Raw genomic sequence first — 26821 nt, forward strand, 5'->3', positions numbered from 1 at the left:
CTCCTTAGGTACAGCCAGACAGTGATGAACACTGCCCCTCCATCTGAGGAACTGCAGCAGGGTCTCCAACTCGATACTAGTGGATGATGACGGTGAACTCCTGGTCTAACCTCCACCTCCAAAGCATTTGCATCACGGGCAGGCACTGCAGTGCCTGGTTTAGGAGGTGCTGGTGTGGGAACCCCGGCCTCTGTGCATTCTGGGAAGCTGACAACTGAGCTATGACCCCAGCTGTCCTCTGTGACTTTACAATCTGGTTTTCTTTCTGCAAAACGGACTTTACCATTTTTTTAAAAAAAAGTCTTTTTAAAAAAAGATTTATTTATTTATTATATATAAGTATGCTGTAACTGTCTTCAGACACACCAGAAGAGGGCATCAGATCCCATTACAGATGGTTGTGAGCCACCATGTGGTTGTTGGAATTTGAACTCAGGACCTCTGGAAGAGCAGTCAGTGCTCTTAACCGCTGAGCCATCTCTCCAGCCTGGACTTTACCCTTTTCACCTAAGCTAATCTGTCTTCACTTTGTGTGTGTGTGTGTGTGTGTGTGTGTGTGTGTGTGTGTGTGTGTGTGCGCATGTGCACATGCAGATAAGTGAGACATACTTGCACATGTACAGTCTTCAGACAGGACCTCTTACTGGACCCGGAGCTCGATTCAGCCAGACTGGCTTGCCAGTGATTTTTAGGTGTCCGCCTGCCTCTGTTTCCCCAGCCTTGGGATTTCAGGTGGATGCTGCCACGCACGGCTTTTATGTGGGTGCTTGGAATATGGACTCAGGTCCTCGTTCTTGCAATGTAGCAATGCAGTAATGTACACAAGTGCATGCTGGTGTACCCACTGAGCCGCCTCTCCAAGCCTGCAGGACGACCCTTTCCCTTCCTTGTTTATGTGATGCTGGGGGTTGAACTCGGGCTCTGTGAAGGCTAAGCACCGAAGTCTACCAGCTGAGCCACACTCCCAGCTCCAAGGACACACCGCAAATCCACAGTCTTGAGATCTCTTAAAAGAAGTGAAACAAAGATCTCAGAGGTGTGAGCAGAGGGTGGGCCCACTAGCGAGTTCTAGAGGGCTGGCCCTTTTTCTTTGAGGCTGGGTGTCTGGAACCCTCCTGCATCTCTGATGCTCCTTCTCCTTCCCATGTCTTCCTAGCATCCTCCATCAATAGCAGGAGGACACCCAGAGTAGACACTAGGGGAGTCCCATCAACGACCCTCCCTGCTAGACAACTAGGAGGATGGGGAAAACAGCTTCAGACACTATCAAGGAATGAATGCGCCTGACTTTGTCATTCTGGACTTACTCCCCAGGACTCTAATAGCATGACATGCCACCACAGTAGTGTGTCCCTAACTTAGAAGGACTGACGGATTCCTCAAAAACTGTAGGGCAAGCTGGAGAGATGGCTCGGAGGTTGAGAGCACTGACTGCTCTTCCAGAGGTCCTGAGTTCAAATTCCAGCAACCACATGGTGGCTCACAGCTATCTGTAATGGGATCTGATGCCCTCTTCTGGTGTGTCTGAAGACAGTGACATATATGAGTGTACTCATATATAATAAATAAATCTTTAAAAACAAAACAAAAAAACTGTAGGGCACTGTTCAGACAGAAGGGTGTGGAAGGCCCTGGATGACTTGGCTAAGGTTACTTTGTCACAGGGTCTGTGTGATAGACACTCATGGCTGTTTCCTCTCTCTCTCTCTCTCTCTCTCTCTCTCTCTCTCTCTCTCTCTCTCCCTGAGACAGGGTATCACTATGTAACCTTGGTGGTCTGGAACTTGCTATATAAACCAGGTTGATCTCAAACTCACAGAGATCACCCCTCCACCAGCTGTGATTAAAGGCATGTGTGTGTGTGTGTGTGTGTGTGTGTGTGCGTGTGTGTCTGTCTGTCTGTCTCTGTGTCTCTGTGTGTAGGAGTGTGTGTGTACATGTAGTGGTCTATTTGTAGGAGGTCTATGTGTGTATAGGGGGTCTATGTATGTAGAAGAGTCTATGTATGGTTTATGTCTATAGGAGTCTGTGTAGGTTGATATTGAGAATCTTCTTCCTTTATGGCTCTTTTTTAAAACATTATTTTTATGTGTAAATGTGTTTTGCCTGTACATAAGTCTATGCATCATGTGCATGCAGTGCCCAAAGAGGCCAGAAGCATATATCCAATTCATCTGGACTGAGCTACCGATGATAGCAAACTGCCACGTGTGTGCTGGAATCGAGCCCAGCTCCTCTGAACACTGAGCCATCCCTCCAGCCCCCACTATGGCTCACTTTATTTTTTTGAGATAGGGTCTCTCACTGAACCCAGAGCTCACCAGTTTGGCTAGCAAGCCCCCAGTGTCCATCTGTCTCTGCCTCTTCATCTCTGGGGTTACAGATTCTTGCCCACACCAGCTTTTACGTTGCTGGAGAGCTGCATTATCATCCATACACAGAAAGCCCTTTGCCCACAGAATCATCTCCTCAGCCCTGGTCACACTGTTCTTTGGCTCAGTCTGTGGGGTGCCAACATTGCCTCTCAGCGCCATCCTCCCGGGTGTATATTTCCTCAGTTGCACCACCCTGGGGCACGGGCCCTGCAGTTAGAAACAACGGGAGGCTGGGGGATTAGCTGTCCCCTAAGAGCAACAGTTCTGTGTAGTCCCATCATGCAATGCGGCACACGCGCTGGGCCAGCCCCTCCGTTAGCCTCTTTTTGGTCATCCCATGGGTGAGTCACAGCTTCTTAATCTGTCCATTTTTAGAAAGATGCAGATGGGATTTGGCGTGTAGCTGTGAGGGTAAAAGAATGTCGGGAGTGAGGGAGAGTTTTGCAACACAAACCCCAAAGAAGAAGTGTGAGCCTCTTCAGCTTCCTCCTGACAGGGAGGATCAGTGTCACCACACAGCACTGGGGGCCAGCAGGTGGTGGGAGTAGAGATGGGCTCTGTTGCACCATAGCGCTCGCTCGGTGCTTTTCCCTTCTGGGTGGACGGGTGAAGTCTGGCGCTGGGTGGGTGGAAGTCGCCCACCCTCCTGTGCAAACAGGGCCGCTCAGCTTCTGCTCTTCCAAGCACATGGGGCCTGGGTTCTGGAAGAAACTCCTTCTTGGACCACATTGCCGAAGATCCAGGATGGGAAAGCAGGAGGCATGGGAGCCAGATCGTGAAAAATCACGTTCCTTTTTAGGGCTGGATGGATGCCGGAGTGAAGGAGGGCTAGCAAGGAAGCACAGAAACAGCAGGTGCATGGAAAACTTGAGGCCCCTTCAGTCCCGCTTTCCCCACCCACTTTGTGCAGCCAATCCTCAGGTTACCTCTCCCTGTTCTTCACACACAAATGGCCCTTCCCAACCCTCACATCACAAAGCTCCGTCACCAGCAGCCCAGGCTCCCAACGCTCCTGAAAGGTAGACTTTCCCGGGCTGGAGAGATGGCTCAGCCATCAAAGGCTAAGCTCACAATCAAAAATGTAAGGTAGGTTTTCCTGCCCAGGCTTCTCCTGTCCTCTCCTCAGTCCTTCTCTGCTAAGTCTAAGAGAAGCAATGATGTCCTCCCTTTTCTCTTTGTCTTTTTTTTTCCTCCCAAAGGGCCTGTTGCTCCACGTATGACGCACTGACACTCTTTGTTCTGGGTGTTGCTCAGTCAGGGGCAGAGGAGTGCCTAGGTGTGTGCTTGTGTGCTCCATGTACATCACACACACACACACACACACACACACACACACACACACACACTTGCACCAACACATCCAGCTTTCTTGTTCCTCCTCTTCCACATTATCTGTGGAAGATTATTCCAGAGGTCGTGAGCTCAAGTCTCAGCAACCACATGGTGGCTCGGCTCACAACTATCTGTAATGGGATCGGATTGAAGAGAGCGACGGTGTACTATGTAGAAAACAAATTAATAAATCTTTAAAAAATATATCACGCAGAAAGCAAAACGATAACAAAGGAAAAAAAAAAAAAGAAGGCAACTTGCGGAAGTCAGTTCTTTTCCTCCCCCATGCGGGTATCAGGGATCGAACTCAGGTGATCAGGCTTGGCAGCAAGCACCTTTCCTTGCTGAGCCCTCTCACCTGCCCTGTGCCCAGCTCTTTTACACGGGATTTGAGAACTGAGCTCAGGTCCTTCTGCTTTACCAGCAAGCACTTTACCAACTGAGATGTGGAGACATGGTGGTGCCTCACGGACTCCAGAAAACAACTGGGGCCTCATTGTACCTCAGAGGCTCCTATGAAAGGAAGCTCGCTATTTCTAAACATGCTGAGTCCCCCTGCTGCACACCAGTATTGGGATCACCCCGAACAAGGCTGCCTATCCAGTTAGTTATGCAAACAACATCTTCCAGTCATGTTGTAGCTGTGGTGCGCCCCACAGGGTGCCGTGGAAAGAAGAAAACTGGTTTCTGAGTCAGGAAAGACTCCCCTGGCGTTTTTGAGGGCAGGAGTGGGGTCTCATCTAGAGCTTGGCGTTCCCATGATGCACCTCTCAATCAAGCTGCTTTGCATACGTCCCTGTGTAGTTGTCATTTATGGGGCCAGAAGTAGGACAAAGCTTCGGAGACGAGCAGATAGTCAGGAAATCCTGTACAGACCCCAGCTGCAATGCACGGTATGAACCAAGAGTTCCTCCCGGGAACAGAAAGTACGCATGCTCCACCTTTTTCAGTGGCAAGGCCCTCAGGGGTGGGGGCGGGGAGTCAACCTGTAGAGCGTCCCGAGTGAGGTTGAACTAAGGCAGGAGTGGGGAGACTTGACACTGGGCGGCACCTGGGCACAGCTCTCCCGGACATCCCCCGCGTATCTGTGAGGACTGGGCCTTTCCCAAGGCTGCCCATTGCGTTTGCCTCTGGGCATCCTGTTCCTTTGCTGACGACTTTCTGTGCATACTGACGTCACAGAAGGTTGCAGCACAGCGCATACCTGTGGGCAAGACTGACTCCATTAACCTGTGTCTAGGTCACGTACCTCGGCCTCTATGTGGCTGCGCATCTGCAGACCTTCTTCTCCAGTTTTTTCTGTCAGCTGCCTGTGGTCTCCGCTCCTAGAAGCCGAATGACGGGTACTGTGATCAAGATGGAGTTAGCCAGGGCACACGGGGAGCAAGGATGTGCCTTCTCCTAGTGTACTCTGAGTCCTGACTGACCAGCTATCTTTTCCTTAGCTACAAAGTGTGCCTCTGGGAGCTACGGAGGTAACCTGGTCGGTAGAGTGCCCACTGTGCAATTTCACCTGAGTTTGACCCCAAGTGTAAAAGGCTGGCATGCACGTTTTGTCTCCCTACTGGGGAGTCGGAGATAGGCAGGTCCCTGGGGCTTCTTGTCAGCCTAGCCTAAATTGGTGAAACTCAGACCCCAGAGAGAAGGGGGAGAGGGAGAGAGACTCAGGCTCTGTCTCAAAAAGCAAGATGGATGACTCCTAGAACAAAACCCAAGATTGACCTCTCTATGTCTCTTTCTCATGTACTCACAGGAACACTCGTACTCACACATACTCACAAACTCACAAACACACACTCACACATCAACACATATACTAACACACACTCATGCACATACACATACACAAACACACATACTCTCTCACACATGCACACACAAACATGCACACACAAACATCCACTCACATACTGACATTCATATATACACATACACACACATTCTCATACATACATAGACACACATACACTCTCACAAATACACAGACACTCCTATACACACATGCTCCTACACACACACAAACACACACACACACACACACACACACACACACACACACACACACACAGGCTCAGTCCAAACACCATCATCACAAAAGGCACCCTAGCCAAAGCCTGCAATGGACCCAGTTTCTTCTGACCACTCCATTCAGTAATCTGTGGCCCTGGAACTAAGGAAAACAGAAGCAAAGACAAGCTTCTGGGTGTGTCCTCCCTCAGAAAGGGAGAGAAAACAGGGCTGCTTGCTTAGACTGTGTAGCCAGATGTGAATCTAGAGCTTACTAATCCCTCAAAACCCTAGGGCGAGCTCTGTATTTCCTTCTCTCTGATAAGAATTGGAGCCTCTGAGGAAGCACAGAACTTGCTGAGGGCCTCCAGCGTGTGCTGTCACACATCCTCTGCCTCCAGAGCACATCACCCTTCATTCCCTGCTATTTGGAGCTCCAAGCTCCGGAGCAGCAGTAGGTCTGACCCAATTATATTGCAAAGGCCAATTGCTTCAAATGTGCCTTGCCACGTGGGGCTTTTCAGTGAAACTCCATGTGTTTATCCCATCCTGTCTTGTTCAGCAAAACAAAAGAAAACACAGGGTTCTGATTAATTATTTTATGTTTATTATGTGTGTGCGTGCATGCGCCACGGTACCCACGTGGAGCCAAGTGCAGATGTTTCTCTCTTTGCAGCACGGATGTCAGGTTGAACTCAGGTTGACAGGCTTGGTGGCGAGTTCTTTTATCTGCTGACCTAGCTCGCTTGCTCAGTGCAATTAGTTTGTTTGTAGAAAGAAAAATCTTTGTTTCCCTATGATTGCTCCTCAGGCCAGAAGGATTCTTTCTTCTCTACATGGGAGTCCAGGGACAGGTTAAACTTTAATGAAAAATCTCATGGCTCATCAGTTGGAATGAGGGTCTGGTGCTGAAGGAACAAAAGCTTAGACACCTAAGGGGAGCCACCCTCTGCTGGCTGAGCCAACCCCAGGAACAGCAACACCAGGCTGAGAAACATCCTTCGAGCTGTTACCAATGGCCTTCGGTTTCCCTTCGCAGCTTAACTGAGTTCTCAGAGTCTCGTGGTCTCTCACACAAATCCACATCCATCCCTCCTATCAGCACAGCCCCTGCTTTACCCGGAGAAGCTCATATCCCTAAAGCCTTGGGTCAGATGCTATTACCTCTGCTCTGTCACACAGTGAGCAAGTTAAGCACAGGCAGACCATTTCTGTCTACAGACCTCAAGCCCAGCTTGGTGGTGCACACCTTTAAACCCAGCACTCCTCAGGGAGAGGCAGGCAGCTCTCTGAATTCCAGGCCAGCCTGGCCTACAAAGTAAGACTCTATCTCAAAAAAATAAAATCAAAATCACTGAGGACAGAGGCAGAGCAGGTCTCCCTGCTGTGGAAACATCTCTGGAGCCAGCTAGGATATGCGTTTCATAAAGAGCTTATAACAAATTGTCACCACCAAACGAAGGTCATACGTATGTGTGCACAAACCGAGTGGGGGCTAGAGAGGTGGTTCATCAGGTAAAGATGTTCGCCACCAAGGCCCTCAACCTGAGTTTGATCCCAGGACTTACATAGTGGAAGGGAGTCCTGACTTCTGCAATTTGCCCTCTGAGTTTCTTCATGTGTGTTCACGTGCACACATATGTACATATACATACACACATATACACACATGCACACACACGTACATACTACACACGAACACACATACACACATGTGCACTAAATATACACACTTATACACACATGCACACACATGTACATAGTACATGTACATAGTACACATGAACACACATATACACACGTGCACTAAATATACATACATACATACATGCATGCATGCATGCACACACACACACACATGCACACACACAACTGATCAATCAATCAATGTTAAAATCTTTTAAGAAAGCAGAACTGGCTCTTAACTGAGGTAGGCAGTCAAGGCAGCCTTGCCAAGAGACAAGATGGCTGCCTGTGACAGACTTGTAAATCCCATTATTTCCAGATTCTTCGAGATGAAGGTGCCTCAGACTGTGAGGATTAGTTGGCCTTCTTGATAGAGCTTTAGGGTTTTTTGTTTGTTTGTTTGTTTTCTGTTTTCTGTTTTTTTTTTCACAGACTCACAGTGTGACCAGGCTGGCCTTGAACTCAAAGAGATACCTACCTCTGCCCTGTGAATACGGTCATTAAGGGTGTAGGTTAGCAAGCCTGCTAGGCTCTGCTTTTTGATAAAACTGTATATACACGGAGAACAGAGCTGAGCATCCCTGTGCCCTTTGATCCAATAACCCCATGGCAAAGACTTTATCTGATAGGAATAACTGAGGAGGGAGAAGAAACTTCCAAAGATTAAAGTGCTGTCAGACTTGATTTGCTAAAAGCTGGAGGGAAACCCAGAGTTTATTGACAGAATTACAAGTGAAATAGACAAGTTTAACCATGTGACCCAGGACAGCGGTAAATACAGACCAACTCCAAAGCTACACTTACTTAAAACATCATATGATACTTTTGAAAATAAAAAAATGTATTTACTAAGCCTGCCATGGTGATGCACACCTTTGATCTCAGTACTCTGGAGGCAGAGGCAGGTAGAATTCTTTGAGTTCTAGGCTAGCCTGGTCTGCATAGTTTCAGGACAGCCAAGGCTACATAGAGAGAACCTATCTTGAAGAACCATTTTTTTCTTTTACTTATTTTATATGTATGGGTGTTTTCCTGCTTGCACATCTGCTCACAGTGCACATGTCCGGTGTCCTCAGAAATTAGAAGAGGGTGTTGGGTTAGCTGGAACTGGCGTTATAGACCATTGTGAGCCCCCATGTGGTTGCTGGGAATTCAACCCCAGACCTTCAGAAGAGCAGCCAGTGCTCTTAACCACTGAGCCATCTCACCAGGCCTCCACTTTGGTAACTCAATTTTGAGGTTCTCAGTTGTGACCTTTGTAGACGACAGCGTTGTGTCGCAATGACAAAAGGTTGGACATGTCTGTTGGGGGAACATGACTCAGTCTGTCATCCTTGACACAAACAAGCAGACTGCCAAGGAGATACCAGACATGCTGCAGTGAGCAACAGGCCACAGCTTCCTCAATGGGGCCGCCATCTGGGAGAGACTTCTGAAATGGTTACTATGGTCAGCACAGGGACAGAGAGCTATTTGAAACCCAGTGTGCTTTTTTTCTTTAAAAAGCAAGTTACAGAACTGCATCTCTCAATGTCAGCCTATAAAGGAGACCCGAGTCAGTGAATGCACAAAAACGTTCCTGCGGTTAGAAACTACATGCTTGCAGGGTCAGAGGAGAAAGTAAGCTGCCCTCATGGCCAGGGTCTTTTCTTGGAGCTTTGAATGGCTCTGTAGATGTAGGCAAATGTTGAGGGACGCTGTAGGGATGAGTCTCCTCTTGTCTGTGTCCTGCAACAAAGCCTGCAGTTTCTTCCCACTCCACCTGCTCCATTTCTCAGAGGTAGGGCAGCAGCGCCTGATCCAGTGAATGCTAAAGTCCTGGCTGAGGGGCCATGCTAGAATGGGTGAAGGCCCCACAGTCCCCTTTCTATATCGAGGGGACTGAAGCTCCGTTGGCCCCGGTCTCCCCAGTGTGCAAGCAACAGAGTTGGGATATGAATCTGTCCCTTCACTCTGGGGCATGTCTCTAGTTCTCCCCCTAGCCTGAGAGAAGTGGAGATATGAAGGTGAAGACAAATGGAGGGGACCTGGCCAACAGTGTGGACGGAGTCCTGTGGGGATGAGGAGTCAGCATGGAGTCTCTTGTTAGAACCGCATCCTATCTCCCTGGTCTTGGAGGCCAGGCCCTTGAGACTGCATTTGATGCTGTGGGCAGCAACCCAAACCCTAACCCTTGGTGAGTTCAGGGCATTCCCAAGAGAGGCTTAATGAAGAAGCTGGCAGTAGACGCTGCGAGGTACCGAGGGAGAGCCTGAGTGAGCTCCACGGTAAGTCGGGTGAGCCGTTCTTGTTCTGTCTCGTCGGAGTAGCTCCCACCCTCCGCCTTCTTAGAGATATGTCTCTCTCTCAACCTCTAACCTTGAGACTCCAAAATCATCTTAAGTATCCATTCTGTTTGAATGACACCACCTAGTCAGGGGATGGGCACCCACACACTTGGCCAACAGAGGCGTTCCCAGGAATGCCGATTTTGAAATCAGAGAGATAAGGTCCCTCTCTGAGGATAAAACCAGGATGATCTGTCACTATGAACGATCTGAAGGTCAGAGAGGGAACATTGAAGCCAGCCTTGGCTCCCATTCAGTCTGAGGACTTAGTCACCCCTTACCACATGATCTTGCAAACAGCAAGCCCAACCCCTTCGTAATTTCACTAATTTGGTTAGAATCTTTGTCACTAAGTAAGCCCCAATGCCCAACATTTGCACGAGAGACACATGTGTTTTTCACACTTTGAACATAAATTTTTCAAAAACACTGTGGGATTGATTTGCAGGTACCTGGTCCGTATTTCTTGCACATAAAATGCAGGAGGAGCGGGGTGTGTGTGTGTGTGTGTGTGTGTGTGTGTGTGTGTGTGTGTGTGTGTGTGAATCTGTTTTCATTACACAGAGTCAGATGCAGGAACTCTGGGTTCTTAGTAGAGTCGGGGTCGGGGAGACCCCTTCAGAGCAGGAGAGATCCCTCTCCCTCGCTTGTGTAGTGAGTCAAGCTGCTCAGAATGCTGTCCTGCCTGCTCCTCTGGGACTCTGTTGAGAAGCCGGCGTGGACAGGACGACCGCACAGGACGGCCAGGCACTTGTTGTACAGGTGTCTCAGGTACCTTCTGAACTTTTCCCCAGCGAAAGCGTAGATAAAGGGGTTGAGGCAGCAGTGGCTAAACGCCACTGTCTCCGTCACACTAAGGGCCCACCTCAGGTCCCTCTTCATGCCACAACTAGGGAAGAAGTTGTAGAATTTGAGAGTCTCCAGGAAAATCACGATGTTGTAAGGCGTCCAGAAGAGGAAGAAGACAACAACCACCAAGAGGATGAGCCTAATGGCTCTGGCCTTCTTCCGGTTCTTGCAGGAAAACAGCGTCCGGACGATGCGGAAGTAGCAAAAGCTCATGATAAGCAAGGGCAGGACGAAGCCCAGGATGTTGACCTCCGAGTTGCGGAGCACGGGCCAGATTTCCTGCAGGACCTCGGGGTAATCACCCAAACATTCGTTGTCCTTTCTCTTTGTGAACATGAACTGGGGCGACGCCACTAAGATGGCCGCCGCCCAGACGCCCAGACTGATGGTGACGCCGTGTTGCACTGTCCGGTTGTTCATGGAGTTGGCGGCCAGGACGATGGCGAGGTACCGGTCGATGCTGATGACGGTGATGAAGAATATGCCCCCAAAGAAGCCAATGAAGAAGAAAGCAGTCGTGAGCTTGCACATGGCGTTGTGGAGGCCCTCATGGCTGATGAGGTAGTGAGTCCAGAAGGGCAAAGTGGCCACAAAGAGCAGGTCGCTCAAGGCCAGGTTCAGGAGGTAGATGTCAGTGATGCTCTTGGACTTCCGGCTGTTGGTGAGGGCGAGGACCACCAACAGATTCCCCACCAGACCGAACGTGAAGACAAGGGAGTAGAAAATAGATAGGAAGATGGTCCCAAAGGCCACGATGTCACCCAAATAACAGGCCTCAGCAGAGTCATCATACTCAAAGTTCTCTAGATCCAATTCCGGGAAGGAGGTAGGCATGGTGAGGTCCTGGAACAGAAGGAGAAACGTGACCGTGCGAACCTGAGAGGACTGAGGTTAGGTAGACCCCGCTGGTCTGTGACTCGCAGAGATCTGTCTGTTTCTGTCCTGTGAATGCTGGGATCAAAGATGTGAGCCCACACCATGCTGGTTCCCTTTATTTTTTAAATATGATTTCATTTAAAACTATATGCGTGTGTGCTTGCGTGTGGGAAGGCATGTGGGAAGCGGGTATCTTTTCAGTCCTGAAAGGGACAATGGATCCCCTGGAGTTGGACTTGTAGGTGGTTATGGGCCACCCTGACATGGGAGCCACCCTGACTGAGTCCTCTTCGAGAGTAGTGCTTGCATCTATCTCTCCAGCTCGTTAATGGAATTTAGAATCTCCAAGGAAATGCCTATCAGCACATCTGTGGGGACTTTCATTCATTTATAATTTTTATAAAGATTTATGTGTTTTTATGTGTGCATGTCTTGCCGGCACCATGTGTGTGTGCCTGGTGCCCAGACCAGAAGAGGGTATTGGAACCCCTGAAACGGATGGTTGGGAGCCACCATGTGGGTGCTGGGATCTGAACCTAAGTCCTCCGGAAGATCAGCAAATGCTCTAAACTCCTGAGCCATCTCTCCAGCCCCACGTGAGGGATTTTAAATATCGAGTTAACAAGGTAGAGAGAGACCCACTGTAGCCAGGGGCCTGGTGGTGCATGCCTTTAATCTCGGAGCTTGGGAGGCAGAGGCTGGCAGATCTCTGAGCCCGAGGCTAGCCTGGTCTACAGAGTGAGTTCCAGGACAGCCAGGGCAACACGGTGAAATCCTGTCTCAGAAAAACAAAGACAAAGACAGAACCAAAGCCCAAACGCTGTAAATGTGTCTGGAGCCATTGCATGGGTTAGGGTCCCAAACCTCCTAGAAAAAGGGACAATGAGCTTTCCTACTTACAGGTGCCTGGTAACCGGATGCCTCACACACCTGCCAGAACGATCCCACCAGCTGGGAGGCCGCCACCTCTTGAGGAGGAAGGACACACCAGCTTACCAACCGGTTCGAATATTACTAAGATCACAGCAGAGGTGCTCAGAGAACAAGGCCCTGTGGCCTGAAGCAAAGACTGCCTATGCTCTTCCTGCAGCCTGGACTCCATCACGGTCTGAGGTGATCCAGAGCAGACGGCCTCAGCCCAGTGTATTACAGAAGAAGCTGTAACCTCTTCCTCCCTTAGCTGCTTCTTGTCTGGTATTTGGCCACTGGTATGATTTAAATAACCAACGTAATCCCACACTCTTGTCTTATGCTACCCGGGACTTTGTCAGGGTTAAAATTCTGCGTGGAAAAGTCCTCGAACCCAGTCCCACTGGGTTGGTCATCTTGCAGCTCCAGGTGAAGAGGAAACTCTTTCTCCTGTTTTCTTGGGGGCGAGAATTGGAAAAGAGGACATTTGTGCAGGACTTGGGTAATGGCACCTGTCCCCTTCCCCTCACTTCCCAGCCAGGATATGCTGGTCGGTCGGTCACTCCGCACTGAGAATCTGAGCCTCCCCTTCTGCCTCTCAAAACCACAGACAGACCCTTCAGATGTCTGAAGTTATCTCAGAGCACACTTCCTGGCTGCCATTGCCTCGTTCCCCATTGAAACGGAAAGCAAAGCTCATGATTTTTAACAGAGGGAGTTTCCACACCCAGCGCACCCTGCTCAACATGGTCTCACCGCAGCCCACCCACCCAGCCCTGGCTTCTTCCTGCATCAACCGTCTGTGAGTTCCCATGTCTGACAGCCAGCCCGCCTCTCCCCTGGTGGCCTGGGCTGAGGCCGTCTGCTCTGGATCACCTCGGGCTGTGATGGAGTCCAGGCCGCAGGAAGAGCATAGTTAGTCTTTGCTTCAGGCCACAGGGCCTTTTCCTCTGAGGAGAGCCTTTGCTATAATCTTACTCAGCAGCATTCAAGCCGATGAGTCCCAGACTGCTGGCTCTCAGCGCTCTCCACCCAGCAGGTGTCACTTTGGGGCTGAGGATGTGGCTGGTGTGAGTACCTTCCTAGGGAGCACAGAGCCTCGGGGTCAGAGCTCAGCGTCACATAAACTAAGCATGTTGGTATACGTGTGTAATCCCAGCAGTCGGGAGATGGAGGCAGGAAAGCTAGAGTTCAAGGTCACCTCATCCTTGGCTTCACAGCAAGCTTCAGCAAGCCTCAGTCCAATTTGGCATATTTGAGACTTTGTCTCATAAATAAATAAGTAAATCAATAAATATCCCCTAAAATGTGATATTTCATTTATCTGTAGTTGACAGATGAGCAAGCCGGAGTTGTTGCTTAGCCTAAGAGGCTTGTCATGCTGAGGAGATTGTCTTCCCAGGGATGGAAAGACATGCCATGCGGCAACATGACCTGTGGAGGTCATGAATCTGGGGACCCCAGGACAGCCACATTCTTCCTCCTCCTCCTAGTGTGAAGATTTAGCAATGCTGACCCCACAAGAGGAGGTCAAAGCCAGCAAACGCTCGTTGGCCTGGGACCTGTCTTCCAGTTCAACAGCTTCTGTGAACTCAGAGGATGGACGCCTCTAGCCAGAGGATGAGCTAGGGGCCTGTGGGCTTGCTGGGTCTCCCTGCAAGTCTGAAGTTCACTTTCAGGATTGACTCAGACGTATTCTAGGGAGAGAGCCTGTTTCTGTCACGGCAGACTTTTGCAGAGACCTTCTGACTATTAGACAGCTGGTGGAGAACTCTTGTTTTACTGGACCCCGAGCATTGTGGAAATTTGGCATGGTAAAGATTGTGGTTTTTTTCCACTGACGTAAGAAATGTACCTTTCTCTGCTTATTTTGAAAGTGGAGGAGAGTCTGGTGCCCTTTATTGAGCTCTGATCAGTCCTGACTACAGTGAATCTGACAGAATGCTAAACACCTGCTTCAAGACAAAACCACGAGGACCACGTAAGTTCCCACGGACATAGAATGCTTCCATTTTGGAGAAGGTTGGAAAGGGTCGTGTGTGTGTGTGCGTGTGTTTGTGCGTGTGTGTGTGTGTGTGTGTGTGTGTGTGTGTGTGTGTGTGAATCTGAATCCCTGGGAGCCACAGTGCCAGAGGGCCATTCTGGGGACCAAAGGATCTGGGAAAGGAGATTTAGTTTTTACTGTATTTGTTTGGATTCTTTTTCTTAGCCACGTAAGTATTCTCCACCTAGAAAATGTTTTAACTGATGGATTTTCCAATTTTAAAAATCAAGAAGAAACACGAATCTTAATGAAAAGGTACAATAAACAGTGACACAACGGCAGGTTCTGAGAAAGTGACGGTGTCACCTTCCACACATCCTCTTCCTGGAGAATTGCACAGGACACGCACTTACCTTTTGTGGCTGTGTCCCCCCCTCCCCCCGGGCCCTTACACTTGACAGCTCTGCAGGTGTCTGGTGTTCAAGGGAGCGAGTGACTGAGTAAAGGTAAGACCACGTAGGGTAAGATAAGTCTCAGCACGTGGGACCCACTGGGACCCACCGTGTCTCCACAGCCAGAAACCATCATCTCAGCACTCATTCTCAGCCATCACACTGGCCATGGCTACAGGTGGACAGACAGACAGACACCTGTGCCAGCAATTTCTTCCAAGTCTTCTCCCCCGATACTGAGAAACCATGCTGCCTCCGCTGCATGAGTCAGAATGACACAGGGTGTATAAATCTCTATCTACCCGGAAGGTTCTAGCACGCTGTGTCGGTTCAAACCCAGTGTCATCCATGAGCCCCAAAGCACAAGGGTTCCCCTAGATTTGGAAACCTCAAGTCAACAAAGAATGCTCCCTCTGAAGTCATCCTCCAACCCGATACACCCAGCAAACGAACTTTCTGGTCTGACCTGAGCAAGCCTTTATCTCTGGGTTCTCTGAGATATTTAGATTGGGGAATGAACTTAAAGGCAGAGTTTCCTTCCTGGCAGTAGATAGAGAAGAGTCAAGAATCCAGGGTCATCTTAGTTTGAGGTCAGCCTGGGCTACATAGTGAGAAGTCTGAGATCAGAGATCCATCCCGATACTGGCATTCCATGGAAGCAGAGGACGCTAGAAAAGGAAGGGTAAAAATCTGACAAGAAATCTCTCTGCAGGATTCTCTCAGCTGGCTTTCACTCCTAGGAGGGCTCCAGGAAGCATACCTGGAGGGTGATTTGGATTAGCACCAATAAATGTACCATCAGCCAACAGCTGGGGCTGTGCATTATATAACTCAGGCGAGAACACAAATCCCACGGGCTCAGTCAGTGAAATCCCCGCTGTGAAAACAGGAAGAGATCCAGAACCACACAGGAAAAGAAAGACAGGTGTGGTAGGGCGTGCTTGTATCCCCAGCCCTGGGAAGGCAGATCCTGGGACTCACTGGCCGGGAAACTGAGTCATAAAGCCTCAGATGTCATTGAGAGACAATCTAAAAACATAAGGTGGAGGCCACCTGAGGAATGACACTTAAGGTTGACCTCTGACCTCCACATGCATGGACATATATGTGTGCACAGATGCACCTGCACACACATGCATGTCATACATATGTGCAGAGATGCACCTGCACAAACATACACATGCATGCACATGTGTGCACAGATGCACCTGCACAAACACACATGTACACACACGGGTGCATCCCCACACACACCTACACCCACACACATGCATGCACAAATATCCTTCCTACCCCTTCCCAACCCTATCCACCGAAAACTCCCATAAATCCCTGCAAGCTGCTCTCAGGTCTCCATTCTCCGGCACTAGCTTGTGGTCTCACTAACTGATGTTCAGCTGGGGAATCTGAGTTGAACCTGGAAGCAGAGATTGGAATGCTCTACATCAGCGGTTCTCAACCTGTGGGTCATGACCCTTTCACGGAGGTCATCTAAGACCACCAGAAAACACAGATAGGTACATTGTAATTCCTAACAGCAGTAGCAATGAAGTAATTTTACGGTTGGGAGTCACCACGACAGGAGGAACTGTTTTTAAAGGTTGCAGCATTAGGGAGGTTGAGAAACACTTGTTCTAAATCCAAACAGAAATGACTCCCGTATGACCCACTTTATAAAACTCCCTCCTCACTCTCACTGCCCATCCTGGTCCACTTCCTCTGGCCACTTCCTTTTATCAGGGTCTACTCCTTTACTTCGTAGCGTTCCTTGTCCGAGGGATGGGGCACCCTTACCCTCAGCTTCCAGCCAGCTTCCTGTTTCTTTACTTCCTTCTCCTAAGATGGCTAAGTTCTTTTCTTCTTGCTGGCGTCCTTTCTGTGGTGTTCCCTCCTCTCTTTGGGCTCCACATTAGGCTTACTGATTTTTTTTTTTTTGAAAAAAATATTTTATTAACTTTTGAGTACCCTATAGCTGTCTTCAGACACACCAGAAGAGGGCATCAGATCCCATTACAGATGGTTGTGAGCCACCATGTGGTTGCTGGGAATTGAACTCAGGACCTCTGGAAGAGCAGTCAGTGCTCTTAACTGCTGAGCCATCTCTCCAGCCCACTGCTTACTGATTTCTAAACCCAGTGTTTCCCATTAGGTTTTCATTCTCCTTAGTCCCTGAGACGGGCTTTTAGTTTCTGAGGTCTGAGCTCTGGTCCCCAGGAATTATAAGTACTTCACTGAGGGAGCTATGTCTCCAGTCTCTGACAGTCCTCTACCCCTTCCCCCTCTCCCCTCCCCCTCCCACTCCTTTCTCCTCCCTCTACCCATCCCCTCTCCCTCTCCCTCTCCCCCTTCCCCTCCTATAATTTCCAGCCTGTTTCCTGTGCAAGTTAGCTCACCGACTGTTCCTACAGCTATGAGCTCACATAAAGTAGCCTGCCAGTGCTGCCCAACAGGCTTTAGTCCAGATCAAAGGCACACCACCAAGCCAAAAAACAATGAATGCTCAGAGAAACAAACCCAAACCCAAGCTAGAGGACCCTCCCTGTGGGTAAAGGAGTTACCTCCTTTCTAAAGCACACCATTATTTGAGGTTTGGCACCCCTCCCTCCCTTTTCCTCTTTAAAGCACTTTGTGGTATTTGTTTATTTCTGTCCAAATAAACTGTGAACAAGCAAATGTTTTATAATCTCTTTTTTCTAAAGTAATGGAGAAACAGATGGACTTTTTAGCAATAGAATTCTAGTTACTGTAGGAGTTTTAGAGACAAGGTCTCACGCTATCACCCATCAGTAACCCAGAATTCTCTATTTAGCCTAGGTTAGCCTCATACTCACTGCAATGGCTCTGCTTGAGCCTCCTGAGTACTGGGATTAAAGGTGTGAGCCACCACTGAGCCCACTCGTTTAACTAAGTCATGACCGGAGATAAGCGGGAGGGAACCAGCAATGTGGAACACACAGCTTCTCTCTTCAGTTTCTACCGGAAGATTGGGAGTAGATGGAACTTATAGCCTGGTGACCTGTGCTCTCTGTAGGGCCAGGCTTCATGTGAACCCTCCAGAGTATTACGTTTATCCCAGACTCTTCCTCCCTGACCTTTAGCTTTGTTTCTCAGTCAATGGATCCCATCCTTGTGTGAGCTGTCACATATACGTCATAGCTTGGTAACCTCTATGCTATCGTGTGACCAGTTCCAGATCCAGGTGTCAGGTCCTAGGTCTTTCTGGAAGAGGTTACAGTGCTTTGTAAAGGAGCTTTGATGTCCTCATGCTTTAAGTTTTATTGTTCACAAGGGACTGAGATAACTGTTTCTAGGATTTCCTCCCAAATTGTACTGCACTTGAGGATGCTTGCAATGAACTACTCAGGGTCAGACTCCTGTGTTTGCACCAGTAACCAGATAACTAAGTCACGCTGAATTGTGTTTCCTTCTTGCCTCTTGAGAGTCATTACTCTCTGCTGGTCGTAGAGTTTGCAGGGACCCTAGCAAAGCCAGCCACATGTTTAAGTACAGTTAGAAATTCAGACCAAGAGATTTTTAACTCAGTTTGTTGAAAACAAGAGAGGGTCCTTTCTCTCTGTCCCCCTTTTCTCTTAAAACTGTTACTTCAGAAAGTTTGTAAGTAATTTCTCCTCTCTGAATGTGTGAGACCTTTTGAAACCTACTGGGCCTTTGGTCCACTGTGTCTTATAGGGATGCTTTTCTCCAGGACCTGGGCACTGGGACTTGGAAATGTGAATGCCATCTTCCATCTCTGTGGGGATGTAGGAGTTTCAGAGCTCGCCTCCAAGTTACCTCCTGCCACTAAGATATGAGGCGGTTGGTTGTCCTCTGCACAGAGCCAATTGGCTAGCAAAAGTGACCAGCACAACCCCACAGGTAGAGCTGGTGCGTAAAGGTTACAAAGAATGCTGTTGAGGGACTGGGGGGGTGGCCCAGTCAGCAAAGTACTTATTGCAAGCTCCAAGACAAGAGTTCTAGCCTCTGAACCCATACTAAGAAGCTAAACACGGAGCTGGAGAGATGACTCAGTTATTAAAGGCTCACAACCAAAAAACGTAAGGAGCAAAGCATGAATGTGCACCTTTATAACCCCAGCCCTGGAGAAATGGGAACAGAGGGATCCTTGGCACTCCCTGGCCAGTCAGCCTAACCAAATGGGTGAGTGCTAGGTAAAAAGAAGAGAGCCTGTCTGAAGAGACAAGGTGGAAATGACTGAGAGGGGCACTGGCTATTGGCTTTAACACATACACACACACACACACACACACATGCATACATACACACAGTCTCTCTCTCACTCACATGTACATTCGTGCCCACATGCACACACATATACACATACACACAAACATGTGCACATGCTCACACACGTGTACATACACACATGCATGTGCACACACCCTCACACACATGCTAACACACACACTCATGCATACATGTGCACACATATATCCACACATGCACACACACGCGCACACATGCTGACATACACGCACATGTACACACACTCATGCACACACGTATACACATATACACACACAGGCACACACACTCACACAAACTCGTGCATACATGTACACACATATCCATACATGTACAGACATGTACACACTTGCACACATGCATACATGTATATATGTATATGCTGTCAGATCCTCTTGCTTCATGAGCAGTTGTTGATCACCTTAATGGTGCATTTGAGTGTGTCTGCTGGGCCATGGAAAGAGAGGAAGATTCCTGTCTCCAAGTTTCCTGGTAGATTGTCTAGGATAACACACTCTGGTTTATTGAGCCAGTAAGGGGAGGGCTTCCTTTCTTTCTCTTTGATCGGTTCAAAACCAACTCTAGTTCCTTCCCCTCCCAAGCCAGCTGTGTAGGGGTGGTCTGGGGACTGGATGAGCTGCAGGGGTGGGGATCTCAGGCTGTTGCAGAGGAGAAAGGGGGGGCAGGGGCGGGAGCAAGGGTGAGGAGGTGGGGTCGGAGAGGTAAGGTGGGGGCGGGGCGGGGTGGGGGATGTGGCCCAGGCCCTGCTGACTTTGATGAGTGCCAGTGCTCAGGAGCTTTCAGAAGCTGGGACTTGTTTGACGCAGGTCATTGCCTGCCAAGGAAAACCAAAGGAAGGCTGAGGCTTGTGACCAAAACTGCTGTGGTGTGCCTTTCCTCTCGGTGGCTCAGAATATGCAAAGTGCCCTGAGTGTGGAATCTCCTGAACCCTGAGAGCCCTTTAACCAACTCCTTTAGTCAAATTGTTTTGAATATCTTAATGCCCCTCCTTCAGTCCTAAAGCAGACAGATAGAGAGGCCCAGGCCTGAGGCATCATTTAACCTTCCCTACATTCTTTAATGAACGCTCATACTGCTGTTTCTGCGTTTCTTTCTCAGCCAATTCTAGTACGGTACTACTCTAGTACAGTACTCCTCTAGTACAGTACTCCTCTAGTACAGTACTCCTCTAGCACAGTACCCCTCTAGCACAGTACTCCTCTAGTACAGTACTCATCTAGTATGGTACTCCTCTAGTACAGTACTCTAGGAGCAGAATGAAAATCAAAACCTTCTTGCAGTACAAAATCTTCCCCCACAAATGGTTGAGTACTAGGTAAAAAGAAGAGGCCCTCTCTGAAGAGACAAGGTGGAAATGACTGAGAAGGGCACTGGATATTGGCTTTACACACACACACACACACACACACACACATACACACACACACACACAGCCCTGCAACAGCCTGAGACCCCTCTCCCTGCAGTTCGTCCAGAACCCAGACCACCCCTGGTTTGGGAGGGGAGGAACTAGAGTTGTTTTGAACTGGAGTAGCTCTAGCACCTTTTTCTCCCGTCCCTAGGACTTGGGATCCTTAGTAACCTTTGAAAACAGGCAGTCATTTTAAATCCCTAAAGTCACAGAGCTTTACTCTCCCTGAAGCAGTAGGCATGCACTGTTTTTAAAATTACATTTATTTATACGGATGTGTGCACACACTTGGACACATGGTCAGAGTACATCTTGATCATTTATATATGTGTGTGTGCGTGTTTGTGTGTATGTGTGTGTATGTACACACTTGAAAATGCCACATGTGGTCAGAGTACATCTTGATCATTTATACATGTGTGTGTGTAAGTGTATGTGTGTGCACACTTGCACATGCCACATGTGATCAGAGTACATCTTGATCATTTATACATGTGTGTGTGTAAGTCTATGTGTGTGCACACTTGCACATGCCACATGTGATCAGAGTACATCTTGATCATTTATACATGTGTGTGTGAGTGTATGTGTGTGCACACTTGCACATGCCACCGCATGTGATCAGAGTACATCTTGATCATATGTGTGTATGTATGTATACACTTGCACATGCCACAACATGTGATCAGAGTACATCTTGATCATTTATATGTGTGTGTGGTGTGTGTATGTGTGTGCACACTTGCACATGCCACAACATGTGATCAGCATACATCTTGAGGGAGCCAGTTCTCTCCTTCCACTGTGCATGTCCAGGGATCAAACTCAGGTGGTCAAGCTTGGTGACAGACGCTTTGCTGGTCCGTATTGTTTTAAGCACCAAAGACATCCAATCTGGGAATTTACATAACACACTCTAACGCTCAAGGTGCACTCCATAGCCTGATCCTATTGTCACTGGAGAAGCTGGAGGCTGACTTCACAGGAAGTGGTGGAAGAGGAGTCAGGGCTGTGTCCCTAAATTGAACAACATCTCTTGCCACCCTCCAGCCCTCTCAGTGCAAAGGAGTCAGCTGAAGGACAGGGTAGAGGAAAATTTCGAAGAGAGTAGCGTTGGGTGGGTTCTTCTTCCCAGAAAACAGGGGTGTGTGAAGGGCCAGGCTAATCTGACTAAATTTGGGCTGGGACTATTTTCTGTTCCAGAATCCTTTGATAAAAACAAAGGCCAACATAAGACAGATTGTAAGAGAAGCCATGATGACCTCCTGTTGTGTCTCTAGGAACTATTTCCTCAGGAAAGAGGAGGGAAGCTCACAGGATTCAGCTAACTTGTAAGAATCCCCCTCAGGAGGCTTCCAAGGATTTCCAGGGACACAGCTGTCATGAGTGGGCACCCCACTGGGATGAGCTATGACTAACCCTAGGACATTTTCCTATCAGTAACCCCCAAAGACTTACTGGTTCTCCAGACTAGACATGGGTGTGGGGGTCCTTCCTGCCTGCCCCGGGAGTCCTAGCTTCAGTGGACAACTTGGTTCACACCTCTCCTGGAAAAGCAACCGAACACCTTCCTGGGGCCATATTTGTTGTCCAGGAGACCCCCACCCCAGTTGAGCCACTGCCCCTACCCTGCTGACCCTCATAGGTGCCCAAGGCTGAACAGGCCAGGCCCCACTATGAGCTTGTTTCCTGTTGGTAAACTCTGGGTCCCTCTTACAGTCTGGGTCAGAGCAGGGTGTTTTCTTAGGGTCTGAGTGTCTTCACGTTTGACTGAATTTCTTCCTACCTCAAGCACTATATTTCAGGCAGTTACGGCACAACAACAACAACAACAACAACAACAACAAAAACTTGGAGGACTTGGAAGGACAGAGCCAGGGGGAGGGAAAGACAAGAGAATGCACAGGCACAGGGGGAGGCTGCAGGGTCTGTGTCAAGCAGGGGCATAACCCCTCCTGGCCAGTTCTTATGATTCCCTCCCAAAGACCACGATCATTGTAGCTCGGTTGTCTGCGCCCAAGAGTCTGAGCCACGGTTCTGAGCATTTATGAGACTGAAGAATGAACTCGTGCCAAGCTTACGACAAACGTAATAAGTGTTCATTACGTCAGTCAAAGATGGCACCAAAAAAGCATTTAAAAACGGGAGGGGGGATCCTTAAAACTATCCAACTTTGCAGATTCAGTATAACATTCCTTTAGCTGTTTGTTTATATTTATAGTAGAAATGCTAACATCATTTTGAACATTTATCATCGTGGTCGTCGTCGTCGTCATCACCATCATTGTTTTTAGAGACAGGATCCTATAAAGTCCAGACTGGCCTCAAAATTCCTGCGTACCAAGAAAAATCCTGCACTTGTGACCCTCCTGCCTTTACCTGCTGGGTGCTGTGACCAGAGGCAAATGCCACCAAGTCTAATTTTATTATAGATGCTGAGGACTGTGCCCAGGACCCAGGGTTCCTTGCAAGGCAAACAACTCTATATATACAGCAGTCTTCTCCTTATATCCTCAAGCCTATACAAAATCGGGGAGCCAGGCAACGGGGGTGCATGCCTTTAATCCAAGCACTCGGGAGGGAGAGGCAGGTGGATCTCTGTGAGTTCAAGACAAGCCTGGCCTACAGAGTGAGTTCCAGGAGAGCCACAGCTACACAGAAAAACCCCGACTCAAAAAAAAAAAAATCAATGGAAACACCAGGCACCTGCCACTCTGTTCCAGGAATTATCAACTCCCAGTTAATAGTCCATCTGAGTCCTGCTTCAGGGCTGAATTAGATTATTCCTTTTTATAGTCATTCAAGTGTGGATCTCTGAAGACAAAATGCCCCTTTTAAAAAAATGGAAACCATGGTCACTAGTTTTTACGGTTGGTATTGTTTGTTTAAGATAGTCCCACACAGCAGCTCCAACCAGCCTGGAGCTCACTCCATAGCCTAGGCTGGCCTTCAACTTGTAGCAATCCTCCTGCCTCAGCTACCCAAGTGCTGGGATTAGAGGCATGAACTGAAAAGTCTGACTGACAGTCTGAATTGTGATCTTTAAGAACATCAATGTTTCCACTTACCCGGATGGGATTTTATATCAAGCCCTTTTTTGGGTAACATCTAACATAAACCTTTCTCCATACCCCTAAAATGTAATTACTAACACCTTAAGTTAGGATCGGGCAAAAGATCTTTTACTCTCCTGCTTTATCTGCAAGATCTTCAGGAAAATAGACACGGAAGGCAGACAGCGTCAGAAGCCCTGTGGCTGCGCCTGGTTCACCCCACACCCAGGTATGGGAGGAGTCCTGGTACTTACCTGAGCAGCTGGGGACGGGGACTTCTGCAGGAAGTGCCAGCCACTCACCCAGTCCCACACAGACTCCACCAGAGGCAAGAGCTTCCCTCTCTATGAGGGCATCTTTATTTTCGAAGTTAGCCAATAGCATCTGGTTTCCTGTGTGGTACCCTATCTTTAGATGCTGTGACAAGCAAGCTCAGAGCTCCAGGCTGGGAACCAGCTGACCACAAGAGAGTCTGCTTCAAATCTAGGGGACTCGAGACCCCGGGGGCTTGCTGGGGACTGTGGGGTAGCAGACCTGGGGATTTCTGGGTGTGGGGTAGCAGACCTGGGGACTGCTGGGGGCTGTGGGGTGGCAGACCTGGGAATTGCTGGATGTGGGGTGGCAGACCTGGGGATGGATGGATATGTGAGTCTGTAGCCTCAGAGTCCAGCAGCAAACAAGCAGGTCTCACACTCTCATTAATAGGGGTCTCAGGCAAGCCGCGAGAGCCCCTTGTCTTTCCAGTCATCTTAGAAAGCATCTGGTACCCACCGTGCAGCACCGGGGCCCAGGCTCACTGACCTTATCACAGTTCTTGGGAGTTCTCAGGAGTCTTCTTTGTCCACTGAGGTAGGAACTAAGAGCTCCAGACGCTCTCCACCTGTTCACATTTGAGGAAGTCCACTGGCAGTTCCTTTTCTCCTTCCTTCTGGCCTCCCTGTCTGCTCACCTTCCCCTGCAGAAGCCAAGAGATGCACAGAGAGCCAGCCGATCCTCACGGGCTCTCAGACATTGGCCCTTTCCCGTTGCCCCAGCAGCTAAATCAGGGGCTGCTCGGCATCCCCCAGTCTCAGCTCCTCACCTTGACTCTGCCCCACTACACCTCTTGGATTTTGGCTTTTATTTTTATGAATTCCTTGGGAACTCACATGTATTTCAATCACAAGCCTCTCTCTACCTCTCTCCTCCCCACCCTACCCCACAAGAGTTGAGTCCTTATCCATTTCTGCTAAACTTTTTGTTTCAGAGCTTTCTTTTTAATTATGTATGTGTGCTCAGGGAGGCCAGAGAGCTCCAGTCTCCCTGCGGCTGGAGTTGTAGGCAGTCATGAGCTGCCCATCACTGTGGGTGCTGGGAATCGAACTCACGTCCTCTGCAAGAGCGGTGTGTGCTCTTAGGCACTGAGCCATTTCTTCATCCCCCACCCCGCTTTGTTTTTGTTCGTTTGTTTATTCTGTTGTCGAGACAGAGCCCACACACCCTGGACTGGACTTCAAATAGCTATGGAGTTAAAAAGTCCTTGAGCTCCTCTTCCCTTCCCCTCCACTTCCCAAGTCTGGGATGATCCGCTGTGTCTGGTTTATGAGGTGCTGGGGGCGGAACTCAGGGCTTCACACAGGCTCGTCGAACGTTCCGCCATCTGAACTGTGTCTCCAGTGCATTCAAGCTCTTCTTCGCTCCTGTCTGGAATCTGGAGTCTCCCTCTGCTCCTGTCCAACAATTCCACCAATGTCCACTTCTGACCCAACTCCACCTCCAGCTGGGGCCGGATGGCATCGTGTGCCCACCACTCCCTTCCCATCCAGCCTGTTTCATCTTTCGGTCCAGCCGTCTATCCACGTGCCAGAGACAGCTCCACAGACTTCACACTCTCGGAGGTTCCTCTCCTCTGTCTTGTGTACATTTTCTCAGCACCATGGCTTCTCTTTACTTCCCACTGCCCTCTAACCGCTTCCTCTTCCTCCAGCACACATACCCTGGCCTGTGCATGCCTTTCCTCCCTGCCTCACACGCTTGTGGGCTGACAAGTCAGCCTGTCCCATCCACGGGCGCTGCCATGGACAGAACTCTGCGATGAGTGTCAATATACTCACACTAGTCTCCTTGTTCCCCATTGCCACAGGATGAGCACGCCTGCCCAGATGGACAGCTGCACACACGGAGGGACACAGCGTAGGAGAGGGACTGAGCTCGCCTGAGCTTGTGGGACGCTCCATTTTAGGGTGAGGAGGCAGCAAGCCTGGTCTACGGACCTGAAGGGGACAAACATTACCTCATCCGTGTGTGTGTGTGTGTGTGTGTGTGTGTGTGTGTGCAAGGGTGTGTGCACATGTGTGTGTACGTGTGTGTGCGTGTGCCATACGTGTACTGTCTGTACAGCATAAATGAAGTTCAGAATCGGGCACTGATCCCTGGATCTGGAGTTATAGGCAGGTGTGAACCATCTGATGCGGGTGCTGAGATCGACACTGTGACCTCTGGAAGGTGGTAAGCACTCCTAACCACTGAGCCATCTTTCCAGCCTTGGATCAAGCTATTTCTTTAAAAAAACAAAAAACAAAAACAAAAACAAACAAGCAAACAAACAAAAAACAAACTTTTTTATTATTTTGTGTATATAAGTGTTTGCCTGTGTGGCCACTACCACATGCATGCTTGGACCCGAAGAGGCCAGAAGAGGGCAGTGGATCCCAGGCCCCCTGAGACTGGAGTTGCAGATGGTTGTGAGCCACAGAGTTGGGGCAGGGAATCAAATCCAGGTCCTCTGGAAGAGCAGCCAGCGCTCTTCACTACTGAGCCCCTGATTAAAGTTTTCCTAAGAAATAGCATTTGGAGGTGGCGGAACTGAGGTGCGTTAAAAATCAGAGCAAAAGTTCTCTTTCATTCCGGAATAAGACCATCAGATGTCGCCTAGTCCCCTCGCTCCTGAGACAGGCTCTTGCTGTGCTGCCCAGCCTATTCGAGCACTAAGTTCTTACCTCAGCCCCTCCAAACTAGAACTTCTAAGCTCTTCTGTCACCCCAGGACAAGCTCTCAGGACAACCGGCACATGCCGTGATGCTCAGTGGAACCCTCGGCAACTTAGAGAGGAGGATTTACCGAGCTAATGGTTTCAGAGGGTTAAGGTCCAGTGGTGGAGTAAAGGCCTGGGAGCAGGAAAAGCCGAGAACCCACATCTTGATCCAAAAGAACGAAGCACAGAGACAGACACATTGGGAAATCCCCAATAATACTCCCCTTCCAACAAGGCCACACCCACTAATTATTTCCAAACGA

The 26821-nt window shown here is 49.1% G+C and overlaps 1 protein-coding gene and 1 long non-coding RNA gene across 3 annotated transcripts; one reads left to right on the top strand and one right to left on the bottom strand.

Annotated features, from left to right (window-relative positions):
• The first annotated feature begins 377 nt into the window (after positions 1-377).
• On the top strand, positions 378-13668 carry LOC134480114 (uncharacterized). The gene is made up of 2 exons (XR_010054310.1): positions 378-5050; positions 12355-13668. It is a non-coding gene; the product is annotated as an uncharacterized LOC134480114 (long non-coding RNA).
• Positions 8085-25839, bottom strand: Cx3cr1 (C-X3-C motif chemokine receptor 1). 2 transcript variants are annotated; one of them, XM_063264812.1, is made up of 2 exons: positions 24347-25839; positions 8085-11419 (listed from the first exon to the last, which is right to left on the bottom strand). In XM_063264812.1, the coding sequence occupies exon 2, from the start codon at positions 11408-11410 to the stop codon at positions 10346-10348; it is 1065 nt and encodes a 354-aa protein (XP_063120882.1). In that variant the 5' UTR covers positions 11411-11419; positions 24347-25839; the 3' UTR covers positions 8085-10345. The 2 variants fall into 2 exon arrangements, with proteins under 2 accessions (XP_063120882.1, NP_598218.1); NM_133534.2 differs by lacking the exon at positions 24347-25839 and adding an exon at positions 23800-23857 and having other exon boundaries at positions 10152-11419.
• Positions 25840-26821: the final 982 nt, after the last annotated feature.

The sequence above is a fragment of the Rattus norvegicus genome, chromosome 8, assembly GCF_036323735.1.
Source record: "Rattus norvegicus strain BN/NHsdMcwi chromosome 8, GRCr8, whole genome shotgun sequence".
Lineage (NCBI taxonomy): Eukaryota > Metazoa > Chordata > Mammalia > Rodentia > Muridae > Rattus > Rattus norvegicus.

Bases quoted from the DNA above. Each gene is read 5' to 3' on its own strand.
- Cx3cr1 (XM_063264812.1), bottom strand. From the start codon at position 11,410: ATGCCTACCTCCTTCCCGGAATTGGATCTAGAGAACTTTGAGTATGAT.